Source organism: Littorina saxatilis, linkage group LG14, assembly GCF_037325665.1.
Source record: "Littorina saxatilis isolate snail1 linkage group LG14, US_GU_Lsax_2.0, whole genome shotgun sequence".
NCBI lineage: Eukaryota > Metazoa > Mollusca > Gastropoda > Littorinimorpha > Littorinidae > Littorina > Littorina saxatilis.
Window position 1 is genome coordinate 14901152 of NC_090258.1, and position 16130 is coordinate 14917281.

At 40.8% G+C, this 16130-nt stretch overlaps 1 protein-coding gene across 1 annotated transcript in view; it reads right to left on the reverse strand.

The window, feature by feature from the left end:
- The window catches only part of LOC138947215 (uncharacterized), a 32349-nt gene extending 21069 nt beyond the window's left edge, over positions 1 to 11280 (reverse strand). The window contains exons 1-5 of the mRNA XM_070318652.1: positions 11189 to 11280; positions 9246 to 9294; positions 7113 to 8072; positions 6396 to 6557; positions 1189 to 1423 (exon numbers count right to left, since the gene is read on the reverse strand). Of these exons, the coding sequence (XP_070174753.1) occupies positions 1189 to 1423; positions 6396 to 6557; positions 7113 to 8072; positions 9246 to 9294; positions 11189 to 11215 (1433 nt within the window). The 5' untranslated portion in view covers positions 11216 to 11280. The remainder of the gene's footprint in view (positions 1 to 1188; positions 1424 to 6395; positions 6558 to 7112; positions 8073 to 9245; positions 9295 to 11188) is intronic.
- Positions 11281 to 16130: the final 4850 nt, after the last annotated feature.

The window sequence follows — 16130 nt, forward strand, 5'->3', positions numbered from 1 at the left end:
TATGTATAGCTCATGTTGAAGGACGTTAGAACATAAGGAAGCCGGTCAATTGGTTTAAACAGTGCTAATTCACTTACAATAACACAAAGCCATGGAGTGGGTGTAGTAATAAAGGAGCACGACAAGATAAACTTATTAATGTGCTCTTAAAAAAAAAACGTATCATGCCGGTCATTTCTGAATATAGGGACATAAAAGACATTGCATTGAATGTGTGTCATTTACCAAGACATAGAGACATTAAGATAAAGAGCATATTGTACAAATTATGAATGGGTAAAAGTCCGTGACCATCAAAAGCTTTGAGGATATAGTAGTGAAGACGCCGTTTTGGTGAAGTTGTCTGACGAATTTAACATCAAGAAGACAAAACATTCGTTGTGTTGTAAATGTACTCCCAACTTTAATGGTAAACTAAAACATTATCCATCACAATGATTATTAATTAAATCAATGCAAAGAGGGGAACGGTTTCGTTATGCAAAAGTCTTCTGCGTTCCAATTGTGTTCGTCGTCATATGTTTTTAGTGCTGTGCGTTTTTCATAACACCAACAGACCAGCCCGTGCGAATGAAAGTAGGCCTACTCAAATCTGTAATGCAGCAAATGTGTGCAAGTTTCCCCTTTCTTTGGAGCAAAAAAAAGTAGGACAAATTTGTTTTTAAACTTGTAAGATCATGGGCTTGTAACGCCTGCCGACATTAGCGCATGCACCTGGGGAACGCCTGCCTCCATGTGCAGCCGCTACCACAACGTTATGGCCATAGAACAAAGACAATGCATGAAGAATTTACATTCTACAAAGATTAACCAAAAACATCGTTTTAAGATTAAATAATTATAAACTTTCAAACACCGAATGTAAGGCATTGCTGGTGTGTGGCGACATCATTACATTTAGCTATTGGCGCTATTTGAGACTGCTCCGGTACGTCCCCCAGATTTTCGTCTTTTTTAAAAATCAAGATTTTTGACAAGATTTGAAATGACAAGTGTGAAAAAACATGAGCTTTTAGAACTATCTTTACTTTCCTAGACCTAAGTCCGGGTCCTTTACAGCCAAATAGGTTGGAGGGACATGGAAACCCAACAACCAATCAACCAACCATTTGAGACTTCTTTTGAGGCGGTGGTATATCCCTTTAAGCCATCACCATTCAGCACCCAATCCTGTGAAAAATGTCGTACCTTGCAGCGTCATGGAAACTGTTGTCTTCTACCGTATCCCTGGCGGAGGAGAGCGGGGTGGCGTGGTCGGCGACAGCAATGGAGACCATCGATGACATACCACCCAATCTGTTGACTTGGATTGTCACCCGTGAACCGGGATAGATGTAAAACCAGCCTGCTACGGTGAGCATCCTCCAGCCGTTGGGCTTGGCAACGGTCAGAATGTCCTTGCTCGTCAGAAGTATGTCTGTCGCTATTCACATAAAAAGCAGATACTGGTTTCATATTTAATAAACGACATAGGCATTGGCACAGACAAAGAGTGAAAGACAAAGCTGTGGACATTAAAGAGAAATGATAGATTCATTTTGATCAGTGAAAATTTGGGACAAGCGAGAGATTCATTTTGGCTTCGGTATTTTCAGAATAACTCTGCCTGTACGAAAAATGGCTGTTGTTCTTCACATAAAAATAAGAGATTGCTTTCATATTAAAGACGCAGATATCCACATAGACAAGGGCACATTATTTTGTTATTTCATACTGCCACTTTCAACAACAAAACTCCCCGTTTTCAGAAATATATCTGCTGCTGTTTACGTCGAAGTCAGAGACCGGTATAATTTTTCCGGTATTAACATACAGTATATGCATCAACCATCGGAGAAGGTTGATCGGAAGTTAGCGATCTATCATGATAAAGTGCTATTCAAAGGCATTTTAAAAACGATGAATGTTAGGTGTTGATATTTCTATCTATCTAGTGGGGTGTTTTTTTAATCTATGTATCCGTTTATTTATCGATTGATTTCCTTATTTCCTTCTTTCTTTATCTTTGTATCTATTTACTCATTTGAAAACCGTCTTCGGACAACTTCATGCTGTACATTCTTTTAATTAACTAATTTTTTTATTTAAACGTTTTTCATGCTAAAAAAACACCTACTTCAACAACTTATTTGTGCTATTCTTACAGACTAGATTTTAACATTTTTGCCAATTGTCTTCTTTCGTAAGGTTCTTCCCAACACGTATTTGTGTTTCTTCTCGAATGTGTATAAATAGTTAGTTAGTTAGTTAGCTGTTGCTTTTTGGGTCCAGCGGACCATTTAGGACAAATCAGGACCCCATGTGTATTAATAAAATTTATAAAATAAATTTAAAAAAATTAAAAATTAAAAAAAAAATTTAAAAAAACAAAACACATCAGTGATTTTTGTTTTGTTGTTCAATGCGTTTTGTGTGTTTGCCGACATCTTTGGAATTTTCGTTCGTTTGTGCCATCGTTAAAACAAACTCGGAGGGACGAGTAATTCGACAGCCTTCATCATTGTCATGAGCCTTTTTTTTTCGTTTAATTCTTTTTCAGAAACTTTTATCTTGATTATTCTCTGTGTGCATTTTGTATATGTGATTACCATTGTAAAGCTTGCTTGCTTGCCTTTTTACATTTAGTCAAGTTTTGACTAAATGTTTTAACGTAGAGGGGGGAATCGAGACGAGGGTCGTGGTGTATGTGCGTGTGTGTGTCTGTCTGTGTGTGTGTGTGTGTGTGTGTGTAGAGCGATTCAGACTAAACTACTGGACCGATCTTTATGAAATTTGACATGAGAGTTCCTGGGTATGAAATCCCCGAACGTTTTTTTCATTTTTTTGATAAATGTCTTTGATGACGTCATATCCGGCTTTTCGTGAAAGTTGAGGCGGCACTGTCACGCCCTCATTTTTCAACCAAATTGGTTGAAATTTTGGTCAAGTAATCTTCGACGAAGCCCGGACTTCGGTATTGCATTTCAGCTTGGTGGCTTAAAAATTAATTAATGACTTTGGTCATTAAAAATCTGAAAATTGTAAAAAAAAAAAAAAATTATAAAACGATCCAAATTTACGTTCATCTTATTCTCCATCATTTTCTGATTCCAAAAACATATAAATATGTTATATTTGGATTAAAAACAAGCTCTGAAAATTAAATATATAAAAATTATTATCAAAATTAAATTGTCGAAATCAATTTAAAAACACTTTCATCTTATTCCTTATCGGTTCCTGATTCCAAAAACATATAGATATGATATGTTTGGATTAAAAACACGCTCGGAAAGTTAACACAAAGAGAGGTACACAAAAGCGTGCTATCCTTCTTAGCGCAACTACTACCCCGCTCTTCTTGTCAATTTCACTGCCTTTGCCATGAGCGGTGGACTGACGATGCTACGAGTATACGGTCTTGCTGAAAAATGGCATTGCGTTCAGTTTCATTCTGTGAGTTCGACAGCTACTTGACTAAATGTTGTATTTTCGCCTTACGCGACTTGTTTTTTTTTTATCAAAGTCAGTCAGTTTTACAGGTTAGTTTGTTTATTTGTTTGTGTGTCTATTTGTTTGTTTGATTGTTCGTTTGTTTTTCTGTTTTTCTGGTGTCTTAAATGAGTGCATTGACACCAGCGTTTAAAACGAACACGCACTAGAGCCTTATACGATGTATATTAGTCATAGAAAAGGAAGTATGTATCTATCAGTTATCCTTTTTATCAGATACTTAACCCCAAATCGAGGACACTGTCCTTCAGCAATGAAGCAACTTACCTTTTAGAGTCGCATTTTTATGCTATCTTTAAGATAAATAATTACAAGGGAATCGATGTTCAACATAACGTCTGCCATACACAGACTGGTACGATAATCCGGGCTGACGTGTATAGTACGCTGTAAGAGAAACGCGGCATGCACACTAGCATGCGAGTATAAACATATCGCTGTTGCGAGTAAACAAAAATCAACATTTCGTCGACATATCTCAAGAAAAAAGTAGATACATTTACTTGCAATGTTTTTCTTCTTTCTTTTCTCTTCTTTTTCTTTTATTTGCTTTTTTTTTTTTTTATTTGTTTTTTTATTTCAAGATACAAGATACAAGATACAAGAAATTTTATTGTCCTCATCAATACAAGGAAATTTGGCATGTGTGTGGCAAGACATAATACACTGATACATAGACATTTACAAAGCAACAACTGAAGTTCAATATCAACACACCCTTACGCACACATACCCACTACTTCAGACACACAGGCTACATGTGCCCCTCGGACGTACGCAACCCACAATTCACCCAGCCATACAACTCCACATGCACTTATTCATGCAGCACTCTAGCGCCCGGCCATGCACAACTCACACACTGGAACCCTCGTACGGCTACATATGACACCCGCACAAACATTACCGCCTCAAACATCGTACTAAATCTACAACTAACAAGCACACATCCACTATCAAACACCGAATACATCATCACACATTACATCATAACATATTGCATTATAACACACGCACAAACATTACAACATCAAACATCGTACTATAATCTACAACTAACAAACAATCATACACTATCAAACACCAAATATATCATCGTACATTAAATTACATCATACCCCCCCACCCCACCATACATTCACAATCGACACAGAATACATCATCATACATATACATTACATCATAACCCCCATACATGCGCAATCAACACATAGTACATCATCATACATTACATTACAACATAACCCCCCCCCCCCCCCCCCCCATCATACAAAGTAAACAGACGTCAACATTCCACTCTTACCCCCCCCCCCCCCCCCCCCCCGCCAATCACACGTCCTCTACTCTACCATCGCTCACACCTACTAAACATCACCCATAGTCCTCCAAGTCACAGTTCACAGCACTCATTGTCCTTCCGCAGTCACAATTCACATCACCCATAGTCCTCACATCACAGTTCACATCACATTTGGTTGTTGTTGTTGTTGTTGTTGTTGTTTTTGTTGTTGTTGTTGTTGTTGTTGTTGTTGTTGTTGTTGTTGTGTCAGATGACTATCATTAGTAACCCTTCACGCTGTTCAGATTAGGTGCCACGCGCTTGCCTCAGACTGACTTTCCAGTATACGTGGCTTTGAATTGTATACAAAGCTTCTTGTGGCCGCGTGACCAACGGCCGTGCAAAAATGTTCAACTGGGAACGAATCCGTAATCCTTCATGGAGAATCTTTTTAGACAACCTCATATCACATTGTACGAATGGAAAAATCTTATTTGTTATTTTACAGAGAATTTTTTTTTTTTTTTATTATTTTTTTTTTTTTTACCATTTTGGGAAACAAGTAGTTTTAGCGCTTTATGCCTTTTAGCGTCATAACAAGTTCATTCAACGCACCTTCCCTCAAAACAGAATGTGTGAAACTGACCAAAAATGTATTTAATGATTTATTGTTCCAACATTATTGGAAACATACAGCAGAATAACACCTTTGTAAAACGCTTCCGTAAAATTACTGACAATGACTTCTCTCCTAAACCAGACACCAGACAATGAAGATTGGTGCCTCGATATTCTATCGAAATGGATTTGATTCTTTCTTTTCCACGAGTGTGATACATGTTCGAGTCAATCATCGGGATAGCAACAATTACTCGCAATACTACAATCATGTGCGCTTCGATGAAAATACAACAAATGTCCTATATTCTTCCTACGGCTCAAATGAACTCGACGCACGCTCGAGCTCTACCGTCGCGATATAACCTTGAACGGTTGAAAACGACGTTAAACACCAAATAAAGATAGAACACACTCTCTAGATAGACCATTGAACATGATACGTCTTCTTCTTCTTCTTCGTTGAAGGGCTAAAACTCTCACGTTTACTCACGAGTGGTGTTTTACGTGTATGACCGTTTTGACCCCGATCATTCACGGCAGCGTACGCCGATTTCGGGGGAAGCATGCTGGGTATTTTCGTGTTTCTATAACCCACCCAACTCTGACATGAATTACAGGATCTTTACCGTGCGCACTTGGTCTTGTGCTTGCGTGTACACACGAAGAGGGATAAGGCATTAGCAGGTCCGCACATAAGTTTACCTGGGAGATCGGAAAAAGCTCCACCCTGAACCCTTAACATCTAATAGTCCACAATTAAGTGTATCATGTACTTGTAAGATGATTCACTTGTGAACAGTCATGGTTATAAAACGCCAACGCCACTAGTCCATACTGCACTTCCACACACGCACACACACGCATGCACGTACGCACGCACGCACGCACGCACGCACACACACACACACACACACACACACACACACACACACACACAAAACTATGACAGATTTAGAAGAGCTCGGTTAGGGTTGCCTGAAACTAGCCTATTTTGACAACTTACGTATGCAGTCATTCGGACTGGTAGAGTTGCGTCCTTTTGTCCACGTCACTCCAGGGCAAGGGTCACAGGTCATGGCACCATCCCATGATTGGTAGGTTCCTTGCGGACAAGATTCACAAGGCTCTGTCCCAGAATCTGAGTGGAATCCTGGTGTGCAGGCCTCTAGAAAAAAATCAATGGAAGGTGTTCATTCAATAGTTTGTAAAGTGTACTGACTGTTTGACACTATTTTATTTTTATTTTTTCCGACTTAGTAATTTTATTTCCTTTCTCATTGCGGACAAGGGCTACAACTCCAATGTACACTCGCGTTTTGCACTAGCTGGTTTTCACGTGTCTAACTGTTTTTTCAACGTCATTTTGACAGCCATACTCAGTTTTCGTGGGGTGCTTGCTGGGTGTTTTCGTGTTTCTATAACCCACCGAACTCTGACGAGGATTACAGGATCTTTACCGTGCGTATTTGGTCTTGTGCCTACGTGTACACACGAAGGGGGATAAGACACTAGCAGGTCTGCAAATAAGTTGTCCTTGGAGATCTGAAAATCTCCACCCTGGTCCATTTTCGCCATGGTTGCTTCCCTCTACTGATCGGTGACCACATGTTTGCTTCACCTTCAGTGCCTTAGTTGGAGCTACCTCTTTCACGGCGAATAGGACCCTGACAAAATTAAGCCTCCTCCCCGAATTCGTCTATTGGGCGCATTTTCAACATACCTGAGGTGCTGGATGCCCTGTTCGTCGTAGACGTATACTGTCGTGCAGTGGCTGTGGCTCCAATCGTATTATGACGTTTTTCTTCGGTAGCTGAAGTGACGTCATTGCGAATAGTCTTTGTTTCCATTGTGGTGTGAGAAACGGACGAGACCTCATCATTTGCGGTAGTTACCACATAGTCACTATGTGGTATTTCTGTGGTACCAGGAGAAATTAAAGTAACGTCATCATTCTTTGTTCTCGCATCTCTTGTGTTTTGTATTTCCAGGGTGGTAGGAGAAACGAAGGTGACGTACTTAGTCGTCGTTTCCACATCTCTGGTGTCTTGTATTCCCAACGTCGTGGGAGAAACGAACATGACGTCATCGGCGGTTGTTTGGATATTAACAGCATTTGAAATGCCTGCTGTAATAGAAGAGTCGGACGTGGCGGCATCAACATCCTTAGTGGTTTCTGTTTCTGCTGTGTTTGCAGACACGGAGGTACTGCCAATACTGAGTGTGGAAATTCCAGTTTTTTCTCCAGGCTGTTTTGGTGCGCCTGGAGTCACGGATAACACGGTAACACTACTTGTTGTCCACGTACCTATTTCGTTTGGTTTGGGATGCCTGGAAGTAGTTGACGAATCATTAGCATCCGTGTCTGTGGTGGGATCAGTTTTCCCGTGTTCTCCTGTGAAACCTCTAACCGCGGGAGAAGTTCTTTTCGCAGTAGTTGTGGCTTTGGTGGCGTTTTCCTTTTGTCTTGCTGTTTGAAGGGCAGACGTCAGAAGATTCTGAGTGAGTACTGTCGCTGCATTTGGTTTTGCCTGCGTCACATTTGGATGATCAAGTTTGACGTCATGAGTGGCTGTTGCAGCTTCGGTGACGTCGCGTTTTTCGTCCGCATTGTGAGTGAAGGTTGATGTAATGTCGTCCTCGAATATGGTAAAGTGAGCTTGGACTGGCTTTTGTGTTGAACCTGAGAAAAAATATTGCAGAGTTATATCAGATAAGATGTTACGTTGTATCTTGGCAATAATCATGACACGCATTTACATAGTTGTATGTTAAGTTCATGAGAAACATTGTGGAGTTGTCTTTAGTACAGTTTGATTACAAATATTTGCAGTTGTCTTTGATAGATGTTGATGACAAACATTTGCAGATGTATATTGGTAAGTTTTATTGACGAATATTTGAAGAGTTTTATCTGGTAAGAATTAATAACAAACATTTTCAGAGTTGTTTCTGTTTAGAAAAAATTTCAAAAAAAGTATATTTGTAACTGGTAACGTTTAAAGACAAACATGTAGGTGGTTTTTTTTATGACAAACATGTACATGGTCAGTCTTGACCAAAAACATGTGCAGAGTTGTCTTTTTCTTGATGACAAACATTTGCAACATGGTCTGGTATGTTTTTTTTAATTGTTATTATAAACAAAATTACAGAGCTGTCTGATGGTAAGTTCTGATGCGACCATTTACTCAGTTGTCTTGGGTAAATTTTGATGACACACACACACACACACACACACACACACACACACACACACCAGGGGCGGATCAGTTCATTTTATGGGGGGGGTTTCCAAAAGTATATTGTGAAGATATGGGTGTGAAGGCGCGAAGCGCCGAGCCGACGGCGCGAAGCGCCTAGCTTGCTAGGGGGGTCCGGGGGCATGCCCCCCCGGAAAATTTTGAAAAAAAGGATGCAAAATGGTGCAAGCTGGTGCATTCTGAGGATGATCATTACCAGTTCCAGGCAGCAGATTTTGTCACTGATTAATACCCACAAAATTGAAACTCAACCCAAAAAAACACACAAAAATATTTTTATTTTTTGGCTGGGGGGGGGTTTCCGGAAACCCCAGAAACCCCCCCCTCGTCCGCCCCTGCACACACACACACACACACACACACACACCGAGTTGTCTGTGGTATTTAAGTTTCTACCTGCGATACTTTATGCGAGAAAGAAGATATATATATATATATATATATATCGTAACAATAGAAATCGGTCGAAAATATTCCGACGATTCGTACTATTTCCACTTGTCTAAGAAATCCATCCGGTAAAACCAGTGCAAAGCGAATACAACAAAGCTGTAGGACTGTGTTACTAAACATTGAGGTGTTCACCATCTTACCTTGCACGGCGTACACCACGGTCAGCCCTGATGCCATCAGGCAGATGATCTGCTAGACAGACACAGTCTTTTTCAGAAAGAAGTTTGTTTTCTGTCCTTTTTTGGTGTGTGTGGGGGGTGTGCGTGTGTCTGTGTGTGTATCTGTGTGTGTCTGTGTGTGTGTGTGTGTGTCCTGTGTGTGTGTGTGTGTGTGTCGTGTGTGTGTGTGTGTGTGTGCGTGTGTGTGTGTGTGTGTGCGTGTCTGTGTGCGTGTGTCTGTCTGTGCCTCTGTGTATGTCTGTGTGTGTGTTTTGTGGAATATATATTTTGTTCCTCTTTGTATTTTGATTATAATAAATATCTTTTGATTGTCTCTTTTTTGTTGTGACAAACCAAAACAAGTCGCGTAAGGCGAAATTACTACATTTAGTCAAGCTGTGGAACTCACAGAATGAAACTGAACGTAGTCCGCCGCTAGTGAAAGTGACGAGCCTGTTTGGCGCTGTAGCGGTTGCGCTGTGCTTCATAGCACGCTTTACCTCTTCGTTTTAACTTTCTGAGCGTGTTTTTAATCCAAACAAATCATATCTATATGTTTTTGGAATCAGGAACCGACAAGGAATAAGATGAAATAGTTTTTAAAACGATTTCGGAAATTTAATTTTAATCATAATTTTTATGTTTTTAATTTTCAGAGCTTGTTTTTAATCCAAATATAACATATTTATATGTTTTTGTAATTAGAAAATAATGAAGAATAAGATGAACGTAAATTTGGATCGTTTTATAAAAAAAATTTTGTTACAGTTTTCAGATTTTGAATGACCAAAGTCATTAATTAATTTTTAAGCCACCATGCTGAAATGCAATACTGGCCTTTGTCGAAGATTGCTTGGCCAAAATTTCAATCAATTTGATTGAAAAATGAGGGTGTGACAGTGCCGCCTCAACTTTTACAAAAAGCCGGATATGACGTCATCAAAGACATTTATCGAAAAAAGAAAAAAACGTCCGGGGATATCATTCCCAGGAACTCTCATGTCAAATTTCATAAAGATCGGTCCAGTAGTTTAGTCTGAATCGCTCTACACACACACACGCGCGCACACACACACAAACAACACACACACACACACACACACACACACACACACACACACACACACACACACACACTGATACACCACGACCCTCGTCTCGATTCCCCCTCTATGTTAAAACATTTAGTCAAAACTTGACTAAATGTAAAAAGGAAGAAAGAGAGGAAGAAGATTATCATCATTGTACATCAAAATCAGTATCATTGATTGTAGGCTGAAATGCATTGTTTTGTATGAAAAGGCAAATTAGAAATGTTTTGAAAAATGTTTATTCTTGTAAATGCACATACACCACAGACACGCAATTAGATCAATTACAACACATTCGCATCATCACAATCCTTCTTGGTTGAACGATGAAGAAATATTACATGTGATAAACTTTACTTGCACAGACATGCACTGTAAGTTGTAAATGCCTTGCACAATCTCAATCTGTAACTTGTGAATATGTTGAAAAATGATTGCACACCAAAACAAACCGTCATTATCATCATCATCATCATCATCATCATCATCATCATCATCATCATCATCGTCCTTCCACCATCATCATCATCATCATCATCATCATTCCACCATCATCATCATCATCATCATCTTCCACCACCATCATCATCATCATCATCATCACCTTCCACCACCATCATCATCATCATCATCATCACCTTCCACCACCAACATCATCATCATCATCATCATCATCATCATCATCATCATCATCCTTCCGCCCCCAACATCAGCAGCAGCAGCAGCAGCATTATCACAACCAACACCACGGCCACCGCTACCACCACTATCACCACCACCACTGATACTACCCTTTCGAATGGTTCGTCGATATATTGTTTTCGCTTCACTTACCGCTAGAATTCTTGAATTCCAAAACATGGTGATGGTTAAATAATCACTCCTTCACTCAATAGCAAACAGCAGGCCCACCGGCGTGCACCCATAGTTACTCCGAACTGTACTGTTTTACACACTGTGCGGTTTACAATTATCTCAACAGAAAACAATGTTGAGCACACTCACATGACATATCTTGATAAAGGAAAACGTAAGGATGGTTGAGAGTATCTGCTGACACCCGTAATCGAACATTTTATGTGGAGATAGTCTCTGCCTCTCTCTGTCTCTGTCTCTGTCTCTGTCTCTGTTTGTCTCTTCTCTCTCTCTCTCTCTCTCTCTCTCTCTCTCTCTCTCTCTCTCTCTCTCTCTCTCTCTCTCCCTCTCTCTCTCTCGGCATGTGCGTTCGAGCAATGCGGATGTCGAGAACGGACATCTTCACTGTTATCAAGTCAACTTCATGATATATGACTGCAGGAGACTTGATTGCAAATATTTAGTTTTTTTGCATTAAAGCAACATTCCTCCTCTTGGAGCTATTAGTTTACATGATTTTTCAAAGTGTTGGACTTGACATCATTTAATACACACACACACACACACACACACACACACACACACACACACACACAAACACACACACACACACACACACACACACACACACTCACAGACACACACTCACACACACACACTCACACACACACACACACTCACACACACACTCACACACAAACACACACACACACACACACACAAACCACTTTGAAATTTAAAAAAACCTTGATGTCCTAACGTTCCAATAATTACTCGTTCTTCTGTTTGATTCTTGAAATTCACCATAATTATGCACTAACTGATGCTGGAAAAAAGGTAAATTAAGGTAAGGTAAAGGTATTCCGATCCTGTAACCATATTTGATCGCAGGGGAGCGAAGTGCTAAAGATCTTAACTTTTGTAGGGCCAGCGTGAAGAGAACTGTGCCCATCTCCTCGCTGTCTTTGCCTTCCCCTGCCCTAAATAGGGTCATATTGTAAGCTTACCCATTTCCAGCTGGATAAAAGGTCCGTGTAAACCGCACACAACTGGAGAATGGTCTACGACAGAGGTCTGATTTCACGAAAATAAGTTCATTTTCCTATAGTTTTCATTTTCATTACTTTATCATCTCAACGCTGGGAAATCCGGGTCGCTTCCTCCTCCCGGCCAGGGGGAGCCTAATAGCAACAGAGTCGCACTACCCAGATGTGTGCGTTGTTTGGTTTCATCAGCCATCTGCACCTATGGCAGAACGACCGAGGTCTTCTACGTGCCACAGTGGTAACAATGGGGTGGGACATGGATACAGTCTCTTGAGTCTGCACATAAAGTGTGTCCCGGCCCAGATTCGAACTCGCGGATCACAAGTCCAGAGCTTTCAAGTATCAACGACTAGGCGGCCCCAATTGGCAACAGGAATGTTTATGTGAGCACTTACCATAAGTTTTAAACTTGTTGTGCTCCTTCTTAATGATGTTGTTATATTATCATATGTCTGTTTACGAATAAAATACTGTTTAAAGGAATTGGCAACATTCCCGCTCAGTACAAAACTGAGATGCTGAAGCTGTCGCATTTTGGTATACATGTGTTTAAGGCAGCAGGAAGCCATTAGTGCATGCACAATCCTAGAAAAACATGATAGTTTTCACGTGAATTAAGTTATTTTCAACAGTATTTTAGATATTCTTTCATTTGCAGTATCTGTTTCAGTTTTCAGCTCACCGTCCAAACCTCCATTTTGAAAATGAGTTTGTTGTTATTGAAGTGTGCTACAGGCAAACATAGCTTGGTTTAGTCCTGTATGTGACAGCGTCAGTCGAATAACTTTTAGTAGTTGAAAACACTTCTTCCTTCAAAATACTAAGAGTAATACCCAATACACTGGACTCGCAACGAAATATACAAACAAACGACAATGAACAACGTTTCGACCTAAAGGTCTTCAACAGGTTAAAAAAATGAAAACAACAATACAAATGTGACCCTCCACCACGAAATGAGTCGCATGTCACCTTTGCATGATTTTCATATTTTTACATTTACCTAAAGAGTTTTTTATGCTCTATCCAGTGGTGAAAACCGTTTTAGAAAAGAGCAAAAACTGTTTGAGTTATAAGCCTGTGACTAAGGTGACCCTCACACTGTTACCAGACACTCCCCGGACTTATATTAAGCCTAGCGCAGAACCGCGCGAGGTGACATGCGACTCATTTCGTGGTGGAGGGTCACAAATATCAAAACGACTTATCAGAGAAGATGGCAATGATATCCTCCAAGCGCAAAAGAAGGGGGAAAGGGAGACAAATCAAAACGAAAAATGAGCAATGAAAAATGAAACCAAAACGAAACAAATCAGAATAATAACGCTTGAAGGGCCTGAAGTTGAAGAGAGAGAGAGAGAGAGAGAGAGAAAGAGAGAGAGAGAGAGAGAGAGAGAGAGAGAGAGAGAGAGAGAGAGAGAGAGAGAGAGAGAGAGAGAGAGAGAGAGAGTGTCAACAATACCTACACTAAACAAATGATAATACAAATAGCAAAAAGTAAAAAATGTAAATAAAAAGTGATGAGTTCGCAAATGTGCCGACTTTGGACTTTCACACACACACACACTCACACACACACATACATGCATGCAAGCACACACACAAACACATTTACACAGGTATACACACACACACACACACACACACACACACACGCGCGCATATATACAAGTCATGATGGAGGGAATCATGGCATGATGTTGATGCCATCGGGACGAAGTGTGCCAAGCAAAATACTGATAACGACTATCTAAGCAAAGTGACTCATGAACGATTATCGAAACAAAACGAGGCACGAAGATTATGAATACATTAAAAAAAAAAAATGACACGAGTGTGCTTGCTAACATTTATTGTAATCTGCTATAGTTGCTGTCAGGCGAATTATCAGGTCAATGTTACTGCTGATTGTAACTGTGTTAGTGTGACGTGATGGTAAGATATCAATTTGACACTCACGTACACACACGCACCCGCGAACACAAACACACACGCACACGCACACACACACACACACACACACACACACACACACACACACACACACACACACACACAACCAGCCGGATATGACTCGAGCACATACACACTGTGACTGTGACTCGCACGCGCACTCTGACACAGACAAAAAGAATGGAGAGGGAGGGAGGGTGTGAGACTGGTGGTCCCAGAGTGACAAGGCAGAGCCTGGCGGAAATAGTCACGTGCCAGATCAAGACCGGTCAAAGTAACAATTGTGGAGCCAGACCGGTACCAGAGTGAGAGTGGTGGTGCCGTACAAATCAGACACCGCGTATTTTCAAGTTTCCCGTTTGGGTCAGCACCACAGAGATATAGAATATTCTATATCTCTGTGGTCAGCACCCACTTTTTGTAGCCGCTGGCTATTTATAGCCCGGCTAGTTAGGTTTCGCTCTTAAAATTCACGGCGCTTATGTGGCAAGGTGAAGGTGCGTGGTTCGATGAGCCAGTGCAAACCTGTCTGTACATTGCAGGTGGCCGGTCACGGGAGAGCCCCCCCCCCCCCCCCCCCCATCATACACACTCAGGCACACTGACGGACTGAGTGAGTCTTTGCTACTGGTGAACGAGCTCTACTTGTCCTAAAACAATATGGTCAAACTACTACAACTTATAACTGAAAGGAAAAAAACTGTCCGGTAAAAATGACGTTAAATCAACGGTGTCAGAAACAGAGAGATAAAAGAAATCCTCAAATTCCTGAGGATACAGGCACCCCATGAAAGCAGCCACGAACATACTCACAGAGGCACACATGCTTGTGCAGATACATTTACTTTGCAAAAATATGAATTGAAAACCCGCAGCGTTCCATTGTTGTGGGCAGAGAGTTGTCACCCGGTCAGCTAATTGAGGTCACCTGCACTCACTCAGAGCAAAACCAGTTGACCGTGTCTAACTTTTGACACTGATAAACAAATTAAAAGAATTAAAGAAATAAAATAAAAAATAATTGAAAAAAATTAGAATTACAAAAATTAAATAAAATGAAAGGAAAAAATAATAATATGAAAGAGAGAGCCAGAAAGGAGTGCAGAAAAAGACAGTGAAAGCTGCATGCTCGGATGAAAATAATAAACAAAACAATATTCGGTCCATAAGGTGCATCGAACCATGCACCTTCACCTTGCCACATAAGCGCCCTATTAAACGATAGAGCTATTGCGCGCTCGTCGAAACGAAGCCTCTCTTGGAGTATATATCAACCCCTCCACACATCGAGAGCGCCGCGGGACATGTTTCAAAGCCAGACATACGAAATGACAGTACCACATTCAATTTTAGTTCAAAACGTCTTTGACAACAGCTGAAACGAATTAAAAAACATGTTATCTAACTAGTGTACACGCCCATGCTTTGTAAAAGCTTCCATGCTTCGTGTATAAAGATCATTTTAGGTCTCACTTAGCACATGTCTTCGACGTCAAGTGTTAGGTTGAATCGTGCGTCCTGATGCGAAATTTTTAGCACCCGTTTTACAGGGAATTTTTTCCCCTGGCCGGGTAACAACGTGAATTTTAAAAGCGAAGTTAAAAAGAGGCCACATAGTGGAATTAAAAGCGGCAGTGGCAGACCTGCAAAAGAAGTACGGGGGAGGGCCGTTGCGTGCTGCCGACCAAGTGGCACCGCTCCAGGGCCTTTTTGGCAACATGGCCACACAGTCTACCGCTTCACTAGGTGAGACATTTTTAAGAATTGTTGACTTCGTACCGGCTTCTATGGCGGTGGAGGAAGAGGTGACACTCGCGGGAGGTGTCACGCTCAAGCTGGCCAACAAACCAAAGTTGGACAACGTATCCCCCTGCCACTGAATCGTCGCAAATGCAAGAATAATGGCAAAACTAATGAATGCA